We start from the raw sequence: 21,286 nt of genomic DNA on the forward strand, positions 1-21,286 counted from the left end.
TTTACAAGATGGCCGAGCATGTGAACTTCACGGCGACCGAAATGGCACTTGGAGGAGTTTAACTGAAGGCCAGCCCTGCGATACACGGAGAGTATGGTTACCACTCGCGTCAGTTCGCACTTCAGTGGGCGCAAAAGGGTCAACGTGTGACGGAATTGGGGAAGTTGTAAGCCGCTCAATCAGGGTAGAGAAGTCTTTCTCCTACAGTGGTCCCAAAGAGAAAGAGACGTCTTTCTTAAGAAGGTGAGTGAGAGGGAGAGCGATGTCGGCAAAATTTTTCTGAAATCGCCGGCAATAAGAGCATAAGCCCAGAAAACTACGGACATCGTTTGTTGAACAAGGTACAGGAAAATTTCGCACAGTGTGAAATTTCTGTTTCCTGAGGTTGAATTCCGGCGGCGTTTACGAGATGGCCGAGCATGTGAACTTCACGGCGACCGAAATGGCACTTGGAGGAGTTTAACTGAAGGCCAGCCCTGCGATACACGGAGAGTATGGTTACCACTCGCGTCAGTTCGCACTTCAGTGGGCGCAAAAGGGTCAACGTGTGACGGAATTGGGGAAGTTGTAAGTCGCTCAATCAGGGTAGAGAAGTCTTTCTCCTACAGTGGTCCCAAAGAGAAAGAGACGTCTTTCTTAAGAAGGTGAGTGAGAGGGAGAGCGATGTCGGCAAAATTTTTCTGAAATCGCCGGCAATAAGAGCATAAGCCCAGAAAACTACGGACATCGTTTGTTGAACAAGGTACAGGAAAATTTCGCACAGTGTGAAATTTCTGTTTCCTGAGGTTGAATTCCGGCGGCGTTTACGAGATGGCCGAGCATGTGAATTTCACGGCGACCGAAATGGCACTTGGAGGAGTGTAACTGAAGGCCACCCCTGCGAAACACGGAGAGTATGGTTGTGAGGCGCTGCAGGTGGCTCTCAAATTTTGGCGAAAACACAATCACATCGTCGAGGTAACAGAGGCATGTAGGCCACTTCAAGCCGCGCAAAAGAGTCCATCATGCGCTCAAATGTAGCTGGCGCATTGCATAATCCAAAGGGCATGACTTTAAGTTGGTACAGACCGTCCGGTGTGATGAAGGCGCTTTTCTCGCGGTCCATCTCATCGACGGTAATCCGCCAATAGCCGGAGCGGAGGTCAATTGATGAAAGGTATTGGGATCCGTGACGGCAGTCAAGAGCGTCAGCAATGCGAGGCAGGGGATAAACATCCTTCTTTGGTATCCTGTTGAGGTGACGGTAGTCAACGCAGAAGCGCCACGAGTTGCCTTTTTTCTTTACTAAGACAAGCGGTGATGCCCACGGGCTACTGGAAGGTTCAATGACGTCCTTGTCCATCATCCTGTCTATCTCTTTCTGTATGATGGCTCTTTCAGTCGCGCAGACACGATATGGCCGCCGATGAATGGGGCTGGCGTCACCGGTGTTGATGCAATGCGTGACAACAGATGTCTGGCCAAGTGGTCAGTCGTCCAAATCGAAGATGTCCCGATAAGATGACAGGAGGTGACGAACAGCTGCTGTTTGCTCGGAAAGAAGGTCAGGGGCGATCATACAAGCATCGTCCGCAGAGGTCGAGTACGGAGGACTGGGTGACAAAGGTCCATTGGTACTGAGGAAGGATTCAGAGGACAAAGAAGAGACATCACAGTCTTCCAAAAGAGTGATATGCGCCATGGCGATACCGTGTGACAGCACATGCGATGAAAATGCAAAATTGATGGGCACGCGAGTGCAGTTTTCGCAGATCCACATTAAGGTGCTCGGCAGGGCAATATTGCGCGACAAAACTACGGCAGTAAGCGGCGACACGACGTACTCGCCATTAGGTACGGCAGGAGAGGGTGTCAGGAGGACATTTGTAGCTGCTTGTGGAGACAGCATTGCAAACTCAGCAGAACATAAGCGGTGTGAAGCACAAGTTGTTGTGTCGGCAGGAAGCGGCAGATCCAACTGTACAACACCTGCGGAGCAGTCAATATGGGCAGAGTTTTTCAAAAGAAAGTCGATGCGGAGATTTAGGTCGTGCGGACAGTGTTCAAGGACGATAAAGAGAACAATGGTATAATGGCCCCCAATGGATACACGTGCTGTGCACATTCCAAGGACAGCTTAAGTACTCCCATCGGCGACTCGCACTGTGCCCGGGGCGGCAGGTGTCAGAACCTTCTAGAGCCTTCGGCGGAGAGCAGCGCTCATAACTGAAAGCTGCGCTCCTGTATCAACGAGAAATCTAACAGAAACGCCATCAACTTCAATGTCCAGTTGGTTTCCACTTGTAGGCAGGGTCAACAGAGGATTTGTGGGCCGGGTCGGAGTTGCAGCTTCACCTCCGGGAGCTGCACCGCCTAGTTTCCCGAAGCGAACGACCGGTTGCAGAAGGGGACGAAAAGCGGTGAACGAGAGGCGAACGGGACCTACGACCTTGCCGAGACGGGGAGCGGATGGATCTTGGTGGAGCACTGTCGGCATTGATGTTCCTAGTCGTCGTATGCGGCGAGAAAGTGCGATTGTCTGGTACTTGGCGGCGGTGACTCGGAGACAACCACCGAGCATGCGACGACCAGTGGTTGCGGCAATGACGGGCGATCTGTCTTACCTGAGCAATTAAAACAGATGGCTTTATCACCTGCTATGCACCAGTCAGCTGGGTCGCGACGGAGTGGCGGAAAGCTTTGCGTCTGGGAGCGAGCGGCAGGAGAAATCTGGTAGGTATTTGTATGGCGGACCGAGCAGAGAGACGGAATGCCCAAACTTGCTATTTCTTCCCGAACGCCTGCTTGTATAAGGGAGATAGCGGGCACGCTTTCCCGACAGTCGCAACGAACTGGAGCCGGAGCCATGGCCTCAAGCTCACGGCGAACGATGCGCGTGATATCTTCCGGGCCTGTGGGCTGAACGAACCGCGGCGGGTCTTCGCAAAAAGATGTCGCGGCGGTATTGGTCAATCGGTCGAAAGTTTGAGCGGCGCGGCGGCCCTTCGCTTGTTCCAAGCGCCGCCACTCCTTTATAATTGCATCCACAGTGGCACAATACTTAAACATCAGTAGATTGAAGGCATCGTCTGCAATACCTTTCAGTATGTGACCTATCTGGTCTGCCTCGGTCATGTTATCAGCCTTGCGATAGAGGGCCAACGCATCCTGTATGTACATGGCATAGGATTCTGTGGACGTCGGAGCGTGGCACGCAAGTTCATTTTTTGCTGCCAGCTGACGACCGACAGTTCTGCCAAACAGGTCTCGCATTTTTTTTCTTTGCAGACATCCCAGCTCGTTAGGTCAGCTTCGTGTGTGTCGTACCATTGCTTCCCAGTTCCTCTAAGATAAAATATCACGTTTGCTAGCATCATTGTTGGATCCCACCTGTTGTCACACACTCGCTCGTACATCATAAGCCAGTCCTTGATGTAGGCGTTGTCCGTGCCACAAGATGTCCCTCGGTCCCACCAATAAGTGAGGATGACCGTCGGGCCGCGCTGCTCAGGCGTTGTCGCGTGTGTCGGCTGATTTGCAATTGTGGTGGCAGGTAGATGACGTCCGCTGCAAACTTCCGCGATTGTATCCCGCACATTCCACCAAAATGTTGCCGGAAGAAAGCAGGCCCAATAATCTACATCTACAACTTAGGTATATGGCGGTCAGGCAACTGGCAGACTTCGTCTTCCTCTAGTCTAATTGAACTTCCTTCTCTTCACCGTAAGAATATTATACTTTCCTTAGTCAGCTGTCTTACGCTTGTTGATTAACTTCGAAAGTTCAGCCACTTCTATTCTAGATCTGGGTTAGAGGCTTTCATACTTTGGCGTGTCTTGATCAGATCTTTCGTCGCGTGCGATAGCTTACTGGTATCCTGTCTAACGGAGTTACCGCTGACTTCTCTTGCACACTTCTTAATGATGCCCATAGGATTGTTGTTCATTGTTTCAACACTAAGGTCATCTTCCTCAGTTAAATCCGATTACCTGTTCTGTAGCTTGATCCAGAATTCCTCCATTTTCCTTCTTACCGCAAACTCATTGAGCGACTTCTTATGTACCAGTTTCTTCCGTTCCCTCATCAAGTCTAGGTTAATTCGAGTTCTTACCATCCTATGGTCACTGAAGTGCACCTTGCCGAGCACGTCCACATATTGTATGATGCCAGGTATTGTACATCCACATATCCGTCCACATATTGAATGACGCCGAGCGTAAGATATATTTCATCTCTAGTCTCGTCATTCGGGCTTCTCCACATCCGCTTTCGCCTATCCCGCTTGCGGAAGCAGGTATTCATTATCCGCATGTTATTCTGTTCTTTCGTTTTCACTTTACCCATCGCCGATTCCATGTCCTCATAGAAGCTTTCGACTTCCTGGTCATCATGACTAGATGTAGGGGCGTAGACCTGTACAACCTTCATTTTCTACCTCTTATTAAGTTTCACAACAAGACATGCCACCCCCTCGTTAATGCTATAGAATTCCTGTATGTTACCAGGTATATTCTTATTAATCAGGAATCCGACTCCTAGTTCTCGTCTCTCCGCTAAGCCCCGGTAGCACAGGACGTGCCCGCTTCTGAGCACTGTATATGCTTCTTTAGACTTTAGACTTCCGTCAACCAAAGGACCAGGCAGGATTCCGTAAAGGCTACTCAACAATAGACCATGTTCACACTATCAGTCAGGTGATAGAGAAATGTGCGGAGTATAACCAACCCTTCTATATAGCTTTCATTGATTACGGAAAGCGTTTGATTCAGTCGAAAGCTCAGCAGCCATGGAGGCATGACAGAATCATGGTGTAGACCAGCCGTATGTAAAAATATTAAAAGATATCTATAGGGGCTCTACAGCCACCGTAGTCCTCCATAAAGAAAGCAACAAAATCCCGATAAAAAAGGGCGTCAGGCCGGGAAATACGATCCCTCCAATGCTATTCACAGCGTGTTTACAGGAGGTATTCAGAGGCCTGGATTGGGAAGAATTGGGGATAAGAGTTAATGCAGAATATCTTAGTAACTTGCGATTCGCTGATGATATTGCCTTGCTTAGCAACTCAGGGGACCAATTGCAATGCATGCTAGCTGACCAGATCATTGATCAAGATCATGGCACTGCAATAATGAGAAGAATAAGAATGGGCTGGTGTGCGTTTGGCAGGCATTCTCAAATCATGAACAGCAGGTTGCCATTATCCTTCAAGAGAAAAATGTATAATAGTTGTGTGTTACCAGTACTCACGTATGGGGCAGAAACCTCGAGGCTTACGAAAAGGGTTCTACTCAAATTGAGGACGCCGGACCGAGCTAAGGAAAGAACAATGATGGGTCTAACGTTAATGGATAAGAAAAGAGTAGATTGGGTGAGGGAACAAACGAAGGTTAATGACATCTTAGTAGAAATCAAGAAAAAGTAATGGGCATGGGCAGGACATGTAATGAGGAGGGAAGATAACCGATGGTCATTAAGGGTTACGGACTGGAATCCAAGGGAAGGGAAGCGTAGCAGGGCGCGGCAGAAAGCTAGCTGGGCGGATTAGATGAAGAAGTTTGCAGGGACGACATTATATATATATATATATATATATATATATATATATATATATATATATATATATATGATAAAGGCCTTGCGTCAGTATTTACAAGACCTGATCAGTTTCACCGCATAAGCCTTCAAGCACCAGCAAACATTTGGCGTCTTTCGATATAGTAAACTTTCTTCGTGAAATTGTCGTACAAATTGGTATCGCTACTACTGCTTCCTCTATATATCTTTTTTTAACGTGAGTGCGAGTATAAGTGCTGCTGTGCATGACTGCTGTTGATTCGGATTTCGAGGGAATTCGGCTTGGCCTCATTTCCGTTATTGATTGAATTGCACAGGGTGCCCCAACTATCATGCACCATGTATTTAATGAAATTGGAATTGCGTTACACGAAGAAAGCCTACTGTGCATGGTTTCCAGAACAGTGGAGTAGCCGCCAGTACAGTACCAATCAAGAAAGTGTCCATGAGGCATTTGCAGGCACAGCCAAGGGACATCTAACTGCGCTATTTGCAGCGACGTACGCGGAGAAAACCTATTGCATATGGTACGCAGCACAGTGGAGTACCCGGGAATACTCTCCTAATTATGAAAGTTTCACTGAAATATTTTCAGGCAGAGCGAAGGGACATCTAACTGGGGTATTTTCGGCGAAGTACTGGTTGCGTACCAAATTTTCGGACTGGTAAAGAAAGCCGACGATAAAAAGTAAAACGCAACTTTGCTCCACCCGCATCATCAATCAGCGCCCTCAAATTAGCTGCGTGGTGGTCACACAGAAATTTAAAACCATATTGAAGTGATAAAGTACGGATGAGCCAGCCGCCGCTTGTGCTTTTAGTGCGCTTGTCATCCTATTGTCAGGATTTTCAGAAAGAAAGCGAAATTCTCAAAATAGGAGCCATGCATCACCACGCCAGTAATGATGCAGTGAGCTATTAGCTGCAATAGAAGTTTAGGTGAGAAAGCTCAAATTTTTAGGGCGACAAAACTCTGGTAACGAACTTTAGGTGGGGTGGGGCGGAGTAGGCTTCGACATCGCCGAAGTGGGCAGCATCCTCCCCGGAAAACTCCGGAGGGGGCTCGGGCTTACCCCCTCCCCCGTAGTCGGCGCCGGTGAGCCTAAGTGCACTTTGAGCTAGCGCACTTCGCCGCTAGTGTCATTCGCAGGCTGCCTCACGGGGAAGCTTAGCGACACTCACTGCAGAGTGAGTGTGCTCGGCGAACACATTTCGCGGCGGGCAATTTTATAGCCTCGTTAATAATGTGTAAACGATAACTAAACTAATATTGAAAGCCGAATGAGGAGTAACTTTTACTAACTGATGTTTAGGTTGGTAACGTTACAAGGTAATAAAATTGGCACACTGAAAAAACAAAACAAAAAAACCCGTAACACGTTAATACCGCTCTCGGGCTGCTTACAGCCGCACCTTGTTATGGCCGCGCAGTTGTTTCGCGGGACACTTTGTTTGGACCGGTACAGGTTAAGTCTTGCTGTCTTGTCTTGGCTCGTGATGAATAATGTTGTTATCGAGGTTGCAATAAATTACTTCGCTTGTTATGAAGTTGATTCTGAATGCTGTTTCTAACAATGACAAGCAGTTTTTGTGCACTATTTATAAGTTAACATATGTATCGCCACCAATTCAAGAAAAAAACTTTTCATTCTCGTGTAGCAGTGCAGCGCCAAAATGACGATCAGCACGCTGAATTGCACTTGCTCAAAGTGCACTCTAGTTTGTCCGTGTGACAGGGTTATTGGCCTGTTTGGTGGCCTTCGTAAATCGGGCACTCGTTGAAGTGAGCCCTTGTTACGCAATCTGTTCAGTGTTCATTGGCATAAATACTTTTTACAATTCGCTCTCACACTTTTCTTCTTTGTTTGTTTGTTTCTTCCCTTTTTTTCTTTTTGTTTTTACTTTTTAAGCTGTAAAAGTGGCATAAAGATAGACTTGGTTTTCCGTCTTTAGAACGGTCGGTCTGTGGCCGAAATCTCGTAATAAACAGTTTTTTAAGAAGTGCTGCAGACTATTTAGTTAATAAGCTTCGGGCACGCATAGGTACCTCCGCCCTGACATCACATATATGCTTCTGAGGCCCGCAGTGAGTTTTGTGTCTCGCTCATATTTCATTTCTTCTTTTTTGCTTACAGAATATTTTTTTTGGGCTGCCAATTATGCACCAGAAAAGCACTCTTTATTGTTCTTCGAATTGTTGCTAGTGAGCAGTGCAATGTCCAATGTAATGAATATTGGTATTTAAGGCAGTCCATATCACCCATAAAAAATAAATGGTTGTATCTGTAAGAGGTAACAAAAAATTTACAAGCAGTGTAAAAATACTTTATTTGTGCCCGTATGCAATGTATTAAAAAAATAAAACAATATTTTGCGTTGATGGGTGATAGATCGCAAAAGTAGTTTTCAGCTTTTGAAAGCGCACTAACAGCTATTTATGCCGCAGTTCTTGATTTTGCAGCAAATAGCATTTGGCAAGCCAGCAAATTGAGCAATTGGCAAATTCTTATAGGCCTGCCTGGCTTCAAGACGAGTCAGAGAATTACGCTTTGTTGTATCACTAAACCCTTATCTGTTCACTAGAAAGAAAATGTAGCGAAACAATGATATTGTACTCAATTTCAAAAGTCGTTTGCAGCACTACTGAAGATATGAGGCGTACGCAGATAACATCCTTGCGCGCCGGAATACAATTCCAGACACACCTGTCTGAATATTGGCGGTTGAAAAATTTAGAGTTCGTGATACGTTACATGACCTTTGTACATGCGCATTCGATACCGCGAATGACATTGCGGGCGAGCATACGAAGCGAAGCACATAACTGAGCACATATCGAGAGTCTTTCGCATTTACTACTGGCTCTGAGATCTACAGCTTCTCCAATGGGGCAAAAACATTTAGGTTGGAGCTTAGTACAGCGAAAGACTGAGCCTTCGCTTTTTTTTGCACTGTAAGTAGAACACACTGCAAACATATTTTGTCAGGATTTTGTTGTCGTTCATATCCAAAGTAACATACATTGAACATTACAATAAACACATGGCTTACAAGAAAGCTAATGCGCTCGCCACAAATATATTCATATTCAAACAGTCACTCAATCATCGCGACCAGTAATTAATACCTAAAACCATGGTGTCGAGAACATTAAGCAACCAAATGTTCAGTGTTGCTCTGCGATGAGCCTGGTACAAAAAAAAAAAAAAAAAAATCTAGCGCTAAATTCCGCCATTTTGATCGCTCTATCTTTGGCAGCAAAGAACCGTACATCGATCAAACTTTACACATAGAGAGGTTCAGAAGAAACCTAGGAACTGCTTTTCGCTGGCTCACCTGTTTTTATCAGCCCGCTGCGCCTAGCTTTCGTCTGTCCAATATGTTAAAGAAATACTCCATTACTCTGCCTGAGAATATATATATATATATATATATATATATATATATATATATATATATATATATATATATATATATGTGTGTGTGTGTGTGTGTGTGTGTGTGTACCATCTCTTGCTCTTTTCGTCAGGGAGATGCGGCGGTCCTTGCAAATTGTCTTCGTGAGGATCAAGACATCCAAAGTCCCCTTGCAATTTCTTTTACACTAAAAGCCCGGATGTATCAGCCTGAAGTAAAACAGCCCATTGACGAAACGATGTTCTCGAAATGCGTTCCCGGAAATTTTTCGCAGGACGTGGATCCCCTTGAGGTATGTTGCACGGCCACACCGATCGTCGCTACTCTTCCGCAGCAAAGCGGTTATTTAGGTGTTTTTGTATTCGTTTCGTGAATCTTCACAAAAAGTACATATATATATATATACAGCTGCTTTTATCGGCCCGCTGCGCCTAGCTTTCATCTGTCCAGTACGTTAACCAAATACTCCATTACTCGGCCTGAGAACACACACACACGTATATATATATATATATGTGTGTGTGTGTAATCAGCTAGCGCGAATGCAATACGACGCTACGCATGCATGAATTCACCACAATGGTATAAATGTATCAAAGCTGCACTGATAGCAATTGCCGTGCTCAGTATTACACATCAGCTTTTTATACGGTGTCGTCGTTGTACGCGTAGTCAACATGGCACGACGCTGCACGCGAGACAAACAGTAGTGCACAGTAGCACTGGCACCCTGCTGTCACCAGGCGTGTCACAACATTGGCGCAGTGAAGAACGCAGCCAATGGCGTTACTGGCCGTTGCGCCTCTACGGACGACAAGATGAGGATTACGGAGAAACCTTCGGAGTTTGCCACCGTTGATCAAATGATCAGGTAGATTTAGCTTGCCAGTTACGCTCCTTTAGTTCAAGCCTGGTGCCGTGTAACATAAAACTGTTCCAATATGTTCTTATTCCTATCTCCTGGCTTAAAGTTTAGGTCGCCACCGAAGGAAGCAACGGGAAGTAATCAGCAGCATTGTTTTACGAGCTCAGTCAAATGATATCGACGTTCATGGGAGCTCACATCCAGTTGCCTTTCACACAGCTTAGGATGGCCTACTTTCAGCGATGTTAATTATCTAAGTGGCCGTCGTGGAGGCGAGGAGCACGCTCAAGTGAACTCGTTTTCGGTAGGGCCGAAGCAGTGAAGTGAAAGTAGATTCCCGGATGAGGAAGGCGGCGCCCTCGTCTGCGATTGGTCCGCTCTCCCGTACTTAGTTTGTGGTTCCTGGTCAAGAATCGCGCCTCCGTGATTGAAGTTTAAAAATGGAACTACAACGAATGTTAATCGGAGGACAGTTGGTCATTGCGTTGTTGTATACTTTCCCAATGAGCTCTGCTACGTTATATGCAACGCAACAAAGTTTACTATACGCAAATATGCCCTCCGGCAGCTCCCAGCAGTCCATGCCAAAGCAATCGGTGCCCAACCGCCTTCTATTCTTTTAGAAACCAGGCATTCTTTTTATTTATTTATTTATTTATTTATTTATTTATTTATTTATTTATTCGGTATACCTACATCGCCTGTACGGCATTATCGTAGGGGGGTTAAAATACAGGTGGTCATTCTTACGCTATTATGCATCTTTAACGCGTACACGTCACTTTCAGGCGGTGAGTACTCGCGGTTTTGTGAGGTCGCGTGACAGACTGGTGAAGTAAGCGCCATCCGCAAGCCTATCGTCAGTGCAGAGAGCTAACGGCAAAGAGGGCGCCGAATCGGAAATAACTACTTTTGTTTTGTCCACTGACGCATAATTACAATCTAGACGTCATTTCAAATGTGGAATCAACGTCGTTCTCAGGCCTCGCATGACTGATAGGCTACATGGAGGTGGGCCAACAATGTTTTCACTAATCGTGGAGGGCAAAATAAAGACTTGTAGTAGAAAGAGCTCTGAATACTTCCCGTTATACCACCACTGTAATCGTAGTAGGCAGTGGTATTCACGCCGCTCGTAAGCACAGACGTTGGCTGTGTGCGCAAAGTTCTTGCTTGTTGCGGAAACAAGAACATTGAGCTGTTGCTACGGAGGCGAGAAAACCTCGCTAGGCGGTACGTCCTGCAATCTTATATTTTTTTTTCTTTGCAGCCAAGTGCGCTTTGCATCCCTCGGCGCTTTCTAACCATTCACGAGCTGGTTGCGCACGCGCTGTCAATAACGAGAAAGCACGATGGTGGCGGCGCCAATATGGCGCGTATTGCGTGTCGTATGCTCACGCAGTTGACATCGCAATAAACAGTGGTTCAGTTCATTCAGGCGGAGAAGGTCAGTCTGGTATCTTTTCTCTGAGAGGATAAAGCAAGGAGTTCAATAAATCGCAATGGTGAGTTAGTAAGTGAGCGATCCTGTCACAACCGGACATAGTTCGAACTCATTTTCGGTGACATTAATGGAAATATCATAATTTGTTACCGCAGTCAATTCATAGCTCTTCATGCGAAACAGCCAGTTTTTATTGTGACGACAAATTTTCATGCAGAGTACTTTCTTTTCTGCAATACCCCGCTATCTTATTAGCACTAACATCCAATCAAATATTTTCTCGGACTTATCGGTAAAGAAGTAATTGCATTTTACTCTACCGCGATTGCTATATTAAGCTCAAGTGCTCCTGTATTGCAGTAGGTTTGTTGCATATTTTAGCGTAGCGCGAGAACTCTTGCAGACCTTTTCAATATGTGGTAAAATATCATGAAGCTCCTAAAAGTAAGATTTAGGAGATTTACATACACTGTCATGATGCAATATGTCCCATAGAGGCATCACTCATATGTACTTCAGTAGAAAATAGTAGCTGCGTATAATTATCACCGCACGGACGTAAAATTACGTGACAGGCGTTATGCAAACAGCATGGTATGGGCAGAGTCTGCCCTCATTCATCCCTAGAGTCAGGTACCAGAATCATTAAGCTTCACTCCGTTGTTGTCCCATATTTCCCAAGGAAGGTCTCGTGGCAACATTGTTCGAAATAGTATAACACTCGAAACCTTTCTTAAAAGGGTTGCGCCAGCCTAGAGATTTCTGTCCAGCGATGGTATTTCGGAGTCAGAGAACTTCGCCGTCACAGTGTGTGAGTGAGTAAATACTTCATTCGAAACCAATGTTGACCTTGAGTTGGCGCGGCCACGAGACCCTGGACCCTGACAACTTCTTCAGCTCTCTTGATCAGCTTCACTTGCTGGTCAGAGTGGGGGCACTGCAACACGGCCTTCCACTGCTAACTATTACTTATATGGTGATTCGTGTGGTCTCGTAATGTGGACGGCCACATAATATTGAACTGATCCGGTTTTTGCTTGCACTGATTACAGGTATTAAGGTATTAGTACGGATTTTAGTAGAAATAGTCTACGGGGTAGGGATAAGTCAAAAGCAAAAGTGAAAAAAATGGGCGAGTTGGTATGGAAGCATGGCTAAATTCAGAGCGCGAACTACTGTGACGCAACCTAAGGCACAAGAAAAGACAGGACACGGCGTTACTTGCAACTGAAAGTTTATTCGGAAGGTCACAGATTATGTAAACGCGACATGTGGCTATGTCATCAAGCGTCAGGGTGATGGCATAAAAACAGAACTAAATAAAAAACAAACGAAAAGAAACAAAACAAAAATGTCTGTTTGTCATTGTTTGTTATCGATCTTAAGAATAGGTACTGGTCTGGCCGCTAGATTTTGTGGCCACACAAATGCAGGTATGTATCTGTGTCGGAAATGTGAAAAAAGAAGGCGGGTGTGTATCTGGCAGGTGAGATTTGTTTTCTGCATTTTATTATATACACAACGTCCATAACTTGAAGCGTAATATAACTGGTGCATTTTGTCGGCAGTACAGCACCCCCGGATAGCTTAGAGAATCTATTCATTACGTTATCGGTGTAGAAACTTGATCTGTACTGCGACGCTGTTATAGGCGATAAACTACACGATGTTTACAGTTCATCGCAGATGCCTGTGCAGAGCTGAGCAGACCCAATATTGTTTAGTCAGTTGAGGAAAAATATTTCTTCCTGTCAGACTCACTTGGCGTCACGATCTAGGATGTATATTAGCACCACATGCATATCCGCAGTTTAGGAATACTTCAAGTATGGCCGAGACCACGAGCCAGATCGCGTTAACTTCAGCAGAGACGCCGACCATGGGGACGTACTGTCTCTCCGCCGTTTGCAAAGGCAAACGTGTTCTGCAGAGTCCATTACGGTGGAGGGAGAATCAAGAAAAAGGCAATTGTCGTCCATCCCACTGTAGCACGAAACTAGGGAATAAAGCAGTAGGTTTCTCAAAAGCTTCATAGTTTCCTTTCTAGGTTCGTGCTACAATTGCCTGGATGAAAATCTTCTCTATTACACTCGCAAATATAGTCTGCTCAATGTCACAGCAGATCCCAAGACCTTACGTTTTACCGAGGGTCGGTGCAATCAACGGCACAACGGCCGATGCTAAAATGACAAAAGAAGTGCAGGTAGCCATAGGCTTGGCGTTTTTGGAGGCGAAGCGCTGAGCAAAACTGGTTTTCAAAGAAGTGTGAGTTCCGTGGTTGAAAAGAAACGAGCGTCTAAAATTTACAAAGAGCTGCACCTGAATAACTAGAAAAAAAGTCGACGACCACACCCAATGTAATTGGAAGTTAAATTAGATGAGCCGGTTTCATCATTAGAAGGCAAAAGAAGAAGCGATAGCAAGTAAGGTACAAACTTTGGGCACAAGAATGTTCATATATGTTTACCTTGCAAAACAAAAATGTAAACAAACACCTTGACAGAATACATTGACCGTGCCTTCCTTTTCGAGTCTTGTAAAACAATGCCAAGATAATAATCAATCTAACATCTTAGGAAACGGCCCAATGGAGAAGCGCGAGTATTCAAAGCTAATAGGAGCGTTAACAGGGCGTGGGCGGTTGGGAGCGGGCTTTCAGGGTGCACGAAAATGTTCGGCTTAATGGTGGAAAAAATATGGAAAGCGATAGGGCTAGGTCTTCACTGTACAAGATAACTTGATACCAGAGAGAGAGAGAACTATTTTTTAGCTGCGGTTTGTCAAGCCGCAAGGCTCCCCAGGGCGTGAAAATGAATCGGTCGTGTTCGTGCTTCTGGGGTGGGGGGAGGGGGGTGTATCTGGGCAATTGGCCATCGCGGTTTCATTGCCTAGTTTTTGCCGCAACACCTTCAATGATGTTGCGTGCTCAACCTGCGGATAATTGTCGCTGCAAGTGTACCAGGTGGTTGTGATGCACTGACGGCTGTTTCGGAAATTGTTCGATAGTAAGCTATACCCAGGAGCTACCTCGGTTCGAAAATGAGCAAATAAGTGCTGCGCTTCGAATTGTTCCTTCGACATACGAATCTTCCTCACCAAGCGGTTTATACGAACAAGCTGGCGCGGGGCGCTAGTTTGTGATACGATTTGGTGTCGACTGTAGCTCGAATAGTTCTCACACATGCTAGAGTAAAGAATTTTTCATCCACGATTCGCGGCAGCCGCCTACACGCAGCGTTTACACCAGAGGCGCGCCAGCTTAATGGGATCTCCTGTCGTCGTTGCACCTGTTGTTGTTGCTAAGAACGCTTGAAGTCAGTGAAAAACACCTTCGGGTACATGCTTATAAGAGCTCCTAAATTATTATAATTATTTTGTATTTTGTTTCTGAGAAGTTTCAAATAGCTGCTTTAAGAATGTGGTCAGCTTGATTAATCGTAATACGCCCTGAACATCGGACCATGCAGCTTTCATCAAAGAGTCTAAAGGTATGCGTGCCTTCAGCTCTGCCTCATATTTTTCTCCTAGTTCTGCGATCTCGCCAAGAAAGGCTACGTCAGTGGGCCGTTCTTCGAGAATTTTGACAAAACAATGTATGCTTTCGTAACAACACCGGAAAGGACCACAGTCGTCTACTTCGACCGTACAGACACGCTTCGTATAAAGGTGAGTCGTGCTGCCAATAGCGAATATAGTATGAGCCAAAGGCTCTGTGGCCACGTGCAAATGCACCTGGAGTATTGGTGTATTACATAGAGGTCACACATATACTCTGACAAATTTCAATTGGACACTGTATTCGAAATTAATCTGTTTTGACATTTAAGAAGCTCAACTTCCTTGGCAACTTTCCCGAGCATGCTTCGAACATTGGAGGCGCAGTTACACATCTTTGACCTATTCAAGCATAATTATGATCCCTTATATGCTGCTATTAGCAACTTTCAGATTTCTAAGTACTGCAGATCATAAACTACGCGCTTCAACGTAGTATCACCAGATATTTCTCGATAAAATGAAAAAATCGTTACTATATTCAGCACACTACGTTCCGTGATAACATATGCAAAGTTAACCATAACGACATACCGTTGAATAAGTGTGCAAACCCTTGCTTGACAGGACAATCTTCTTTCCAAGTGCAAAAACAGTTCAGCCCCTTTACCCTATACTAGAGGTCCTTTTGAAGGAATAATAGCGGCGCACGACAACCTAAACGCTACAAACGGCCGGTCCAACGAAGATAATTTTCAAATATGGAGGACTGTAAAGCGTTGTCGCAGTTACATCTGTAATATTCGTCACGTCACTTCACATGGATTAAAATTTTTGCGCCCAATGAGATCAGCCGTTGCTTCGTACTCGTCAGTGATAAAAAACTAGTCACTGCATAATTAGCGTTGCTCGTATATTACACAAAGCAAGAAGCACTTCTTCAATGCTTCAAAACATGAACTAAAAGCCGTTTACACTTCTCTCAATTCTTTCAGTTCGGTGAATATGCGCGCACTGTTGTGATAAAACATGGCGATTTCCTTTTTAATTAGATTTTGCCAAAGATGCACGCGTCCTAGACTTCTTAATTTTACCAAATTAGTATGGTAATGTTCTGATAGAAAAACAGCCTAATTATATTTTCGCTTTTATTTTATATAACAACATTTCGCACTCACTACGGCATTGTTTCTCTTCAGATCTGTCAATTGAAATACCAAGCACTGCAGCTCACCGTAAGCCTAGCTCCTTACGACGTGAATTACGACTTTGATTCATTCTATTGCAACAGCGTCAGCAACTTTTCAAGGACTGTACACTTCGCGACGACTGTTTTAGACTTTATTAAGAACCGTTTCACTGACGGCGCAAAAAAAATTGCTTGCAATGCTCTTGGAAGACCAATTTTTGGCCGATAAATTCGACCTTACTTTGGTGTCGTGTCATCGTTTCCTGCAGCTGTTGCTGGGTACAGCATTGCAAATTCTAAGTGTGAGTGAAGTGTGTGTTCATGATTGTTACCAAAATGTCGCTGTCGTCCTTGACTATGCATTATCACACCGGCACGGTACAACTCCGCCATAATCGTACTCACGCCAAAGACCGGGCGTGGTAACATAACACACAGTACCTTTATTCAATTAAACTGAGAGACGTCAGCGTGACAAGGTAGCCATCCTTGTTTTTTGTCATTTCTTCTACTTCTCCCAACCTTTCCATTTCTCCCTTACACTCTCCCTCCTTTAAGTATCGCCCCTCCTGGGGTTATACGGAAATACCCGAACAAAAATGACTGTTGATTAACCATTGATGTATTGTTGGGGAATTTTTGAAACAACGGATTTCAACAAATTTTGAAAAGCAATTGAGTTCACTCAAGCCTTGCACAACAATATTACCGTTGAGTGTTCTCAATAAACAATTGGGTAATTTGTGTCGATTTTTCTTGTTGTTTTTATTGTTGTGTAGCAGTTGAGTCTAGTATACAATAATTAGGACTCGCATATGAAGACATTCCAAACATTTATTGCCATGCGTTCCAACCTCATTCCTGTCACTTTGCGGCAGGTTGGTTCTTCTTTCGCCTCGCTTTCATTAAAGGAAAATGTGTGACCGATTGGGTGGCATCGAACGTCGGCCGTCAAGCCCGGCACTCTAACCAATAGGCCTCGAGCGCGCGCCTACTCCTCTCAATCGAAACCCAGTAAGCTCTGAAATGCTTGGCACGTGCGCCGCGTGCCACTTCCTGGTGCTGTCACTGCAGCTGGCGCTTTGAAGCGCCTAACTCCGGGACCGCCCCACTTTCGTAGCCATTTTCGCTACGTAAAATTTGCGACGTTAGACTAGATTCATGACCGCCCAAGTTCATAACGATTTATTCCTTCGCCGGTGTACAAATGTCATCGTCATTTTAACATACACTCGATGACATAACCATTGGTACGATCCGAAATGATAACGTTTTGGGGAGAATATTAATGCGAAATTCACTTGCAAACACGGTGACTAGGCGCATGTGGAGTTCCCCAAATGTAGACACTGGGGCAGCGCGGCCGGCGACAAGACAGGTTCCGACAGGCGACGACGCTACTTTCGTGCATCGGACGCGCTGTGGGAACCGTAGCATGGAAGCGCGCACACGCTACATACATACACAGGTGAGGTCTTCGAATTTCCTGCGACGTACCCTCTGTCCGTAAAGCAAATATAGTTTTTTTTATCCAATGTCCGTGGTACTAGAGATCAAAGAACAAACGCGCTTTGAGATCGCAGCGCGCAGCCGCCATAACCATTGACTTCAAAGAGCTTCGGATTCAGGAACGGCCGTTACAGTATCACAGCTAATCGCTGTACCTGCGGCTGCTCCCGTCTCTCGCCTTGCAAGAAGAATGCGATTTATTTGAGCCTCGCCGAACTGTCGTCCTCTCATCTACGAGGTCTGCAGGTCTCGTACGTTCAGTTAAGAACACCAAAGAGAAATGAAAGAAATACAGGTAACGGACTCTTATCATACCTCATTTGTCACCTCGTCAGCTGCAAAGGCGCTACAAACTATTTTCGAAGCGTTATTTTTGGAAAAATAGCAAAACTAGTAGCTATATTTATTTCTAGGTGGCGCTACAAACGTCAAGGTAGCGTTAAGGTGTGTATGTTTGCGCGCAAGCGGTTGCAACCGAGCTTCATTTTGCGCACACTTTTCAACAGTAGACACGGTTACCGCTAGTTTCATAGTCACATGTTTGGTCGTAGTATTTATTGCTTACGCTACAAATTAGGTTGTTCTTAAAAATTTATGAAGGTTAGCTGATATAAAAATATTGCTAATTAATTAGCGGTTTTTCAGTGCCGTTATAGTGTGTTTCAAAGGTTTTTATAACTGAATACAATAGTGAAGCTGTGAACGGCTATCGGACCCAGTTACTTAGTAGCAGTTGTGCAGTTGTTCACGCCTCGTGCTTTTTGATAAACGCATTTTTTTTTCTTTTCAGACATCATGAGGCACATTTTAGTGAAATGCTTTAACGACGATAAGTGGGACGTTTATCCGTTAAAGTGCTTGGCTCACCCAGCTTCTAGTCTTCGACTGATGTGCGAGCCTGTTTGTTTTGATGAGTTGCGCGGCAGAGGTCATGATGCCTGTTGGAGAGAAGGCACCCCGAAACAGTCGCAGCCGCAGTTCTGAAGACAGGTAAGTAATGTCGTTTGCTTGGGCACGTAGCCTTTTTTTTTTCTACTTTGACGTTGACGAGCGTGAGATGTTTAGCACACCGTTCACTTTCTTCATGCAAACCGTATGCCCCGGAGCGAGAGCGCGCGATACTAACGCTCGCTGCCGCTGTCACTTCGTTTGAAACAATGGTAGGCGAAGAGGCAGCGGCGCCTCATGTGTGTAAAATTGCATTGCTTCATTGGTTCCCGTCTAATAGCTTTTCCTTAATTTGTATGAGAGAACATAATTTGAAAATAATGATTGTATTCTCTGCGCAGTGATAATTTTGTACAGTGGCCACGTCATCTTTCATGGGGGCTCACGTGGGCTCTCTAAGGGCTTGTTATCGCGTTCCGATACCTGAGATGCGCGCTGCGTTTCAAGGTATTTAGGCAGGAACTTCGAGATAAGAACTGCGACAAATTTTGCAGCAGGTGTGCAGCTGTGCTACGCTTGCACCACACTCGTACCGGAAGGCAGTGTTGCACTTCACGCCTACGCATTCCGTAACTATGGCGGCCGCCATGGCAATTTGGGGCTCGAGGTCATGGATACGATCTCTGCAGCGGCCGCATTCCAAAGGAGCGAAATGCAAAAACGCTTGTGCATTTTGCATTGTATGCACGTAAAAATTTCCAGGAAGTCAAATACACCGTCCCCAACTACGACCTGCCTCATAATCAGATCGTTGGTTTGGCACGTGGAACATCAGAAGAATTTTTTTCCCGTAGTGGCTCATCGTATACCATACGGTTAGTGTGATCACTTTTTGTGCCGTAGCAGTTAAGCGCGCCTCGATTTAGGTTTCGGCTAATGATGGGGCGCACCGCGAAATATATTTCGCCTCTTTGAGATTTGCGGTGAACGGCCAACCAATTAGTCACAGCTTCCGCGCGGTGACTGTACACGTATACACAGCGCAAATGAAAAGAGGTGTGGTGACGACGTCGGCAAAGAACACAGCCGCCGACCGGCTGACCTTATCGCCTATCACCGCCAAAACTACCGCAGTAAGCATGTTTATCTAGCCCGGCGGGTTGCCGTTGTAGGCGTACTGTACAATTTTAATAGGGGATAACCGAAACATGCCACCGTTCTCTGCTGCCTCTTTGAGTTGGATCGATCCGAATGTGCGTTGCTTTGAGAAGCGAAAGGAGCGCCAATCGGGGCGTTGTCACCTCGAACTAAGCGTCGCACTCGAGCTCCATTTGCGTGATGAAGAATGACGCGTGCATGAAGCTAGCTCCTTGCGCGGACGCTACCGCGCAAAACGCGCAGTGGCGTGTACGCGACGCTCTGCACACAAATCGCGCGGAATGATCCGAGCCACGCCGGAGCGGCTAGCTTCAAAGGAGCGGTACTTGTTGTAACTCGTACAGGCACGCTCACGCTCGCATCGCTCTCGGCGTATCTTTAGGTCGTTCCTTCTGCTGGACTTCTACCCAAAGATTCGATAACTGCTTGGTATCGGCTATGCACTGTCGCGTAGTCTTTGGTTCTGCGAGACAGCTGGGATTATATTTCCCCGCTTTCCCCAGCCGGGAATATTTTTCCCCACTTCTTCCTATTCTCGACGGCACTCGTAAAGAGTGGCAAATTCTTACCTGCTAGTATAGTGTGTACTTCTATTTCGTGCGTAGTGATGTGCAGTGTGTAGCAGGTACTTAATCCGCGTAATCTCATTTTCCGTCCACATTCCCTTCTCCCAGGTTGCGCATGCAGCAAATTCCCAGGTGCGAAAGTGTTCTACGCCAAACGCACCTTGGCGTCGTGCAAGAGACACCCGTTGATATGGGACTGATTCACTAGCAAGCTCGCATCTCTGTTGCCACTCTCCATCAAGCGGGATTTTCAACTATTTTGTGTGCTGCTCTGCGGTGTACTAGCTGCCACATGGATGCTGTGAAGGCTTACTTTCGATTTGCTCGGGCGTTTAGTAGCAAAGGATGGGCTACGTTTTGAGGGGAGGCAGTTACTTTTGTTTGTGAGAATGTTTACCAGCCTAACCAAGTGATACGTGCGTACTGAAAACAGCAGCACGAACAGAGGCTGACGACGCAGTAGGTAAGAGCTCACACGAGTGCAAACTCTACTAAAAGCTTACTTTTGATTACAGAGGTATTAAACAAACTGGTCAATTTGACAATGGTAAAAATCCGTGCATGCGTGGCAGAAACAACCACGTGCGACAAGAAAAAGAATATTAATAAGCCATGTCATGTAGAATAATCGTGCGTCAAAAACGAGAACTATCGGACAAATCTTTCCAAAAAGCGAAAGATTTGTCCGATAAGTGATACTACCCAACGTGAAATACTCTTTTGAGAACTGCAAATTTTTCCCCAAAAGGGCAACAGAGATCTTGGTTATGCATTTGTTTCGTGTGTGATCAATAAATATTGCTTCTGGAACTCCTGAGGTGTTGAGGTATAGAGCAGAAAGAACGATTGTTTCATCACAAAGACCAGAACACAAGAGGGCTTATGGAAGCATTATTTATTGATCACGTAGAAATATTCATAAGGAAGATTTCTGTGACCCTTAGTGGGAAAGAGTTGCTGCAGTACTTCTCGTTAATATCAATTACAGGACAAACCTTTCAGTTTTCATGAGTTTGTTAGTTTTTTACGCGTATGTTTATACTACAGGGCGTATTTCGGTCCTTTTTTGTTGTGCCGGGCTGTTTCTGCTGCGCATCCATGGCTTTTTCTTTGTGAAGTCGGCCAGTGTGTCTAAAATCTTTGTCTTCACGAATAAACTTCTAGTTGAGACAGCGTTCATGTGTGTTCCTACCATAATT

At 45.5% G+C, this 21,286-nt stretch overlaps 1 protein-coding gene across 1 annotated transcript in view; it reads left to right on the forward strand.

Moving 5' to 3' along the window:
- The window catches only part of LOC129386746 (uncharacterized), a 79,403-nt gene extending 58,783 nt beyond the window's left edge, over window positions 1-20,620 (forward strand). The window contains exons 10-13 of the mRNA XM_055074954.2: window positions 9,086-9,265; window positions 14,811-14,948; window positions 18,266-18,465; window positions 20,196-20,620. Of these exons, the coding sequence (XP_054930929.1) occupies window positions 9,086-9,265; window positions 14,811-14,948; window positions 18,266-18,274 (327 nt within the window). The 3' untranslated portion in view covers window positions 18,275-18,465; window positions 20,196-20,620. The remainder of the gene's footprint in view (window positions 1-9,085; window positions 9,266-14,810; window positions 14,949-18,265; window positions 18,466-20,195) is intronic.
- The last annotated feature ends 666 nt before the right edge of the window (window positions 20,621-21,286 follow it).

This window comes from Dermacentor andersoni, chromosome 8 (genome assembly GCF_023375885.2).
Source record: "Dermacentor andersoni chromosome 8, qqDerAnde1_hic_scaffold, whole genome shotgun sequence".
In the NCBI taxonomy this organism is placed as follows: Eukaryota; Metazoa; Arthropoda; class Arachnida; order Ixodida; family Ixodidae; genus Dermacentor; species Dermacentor andersoni.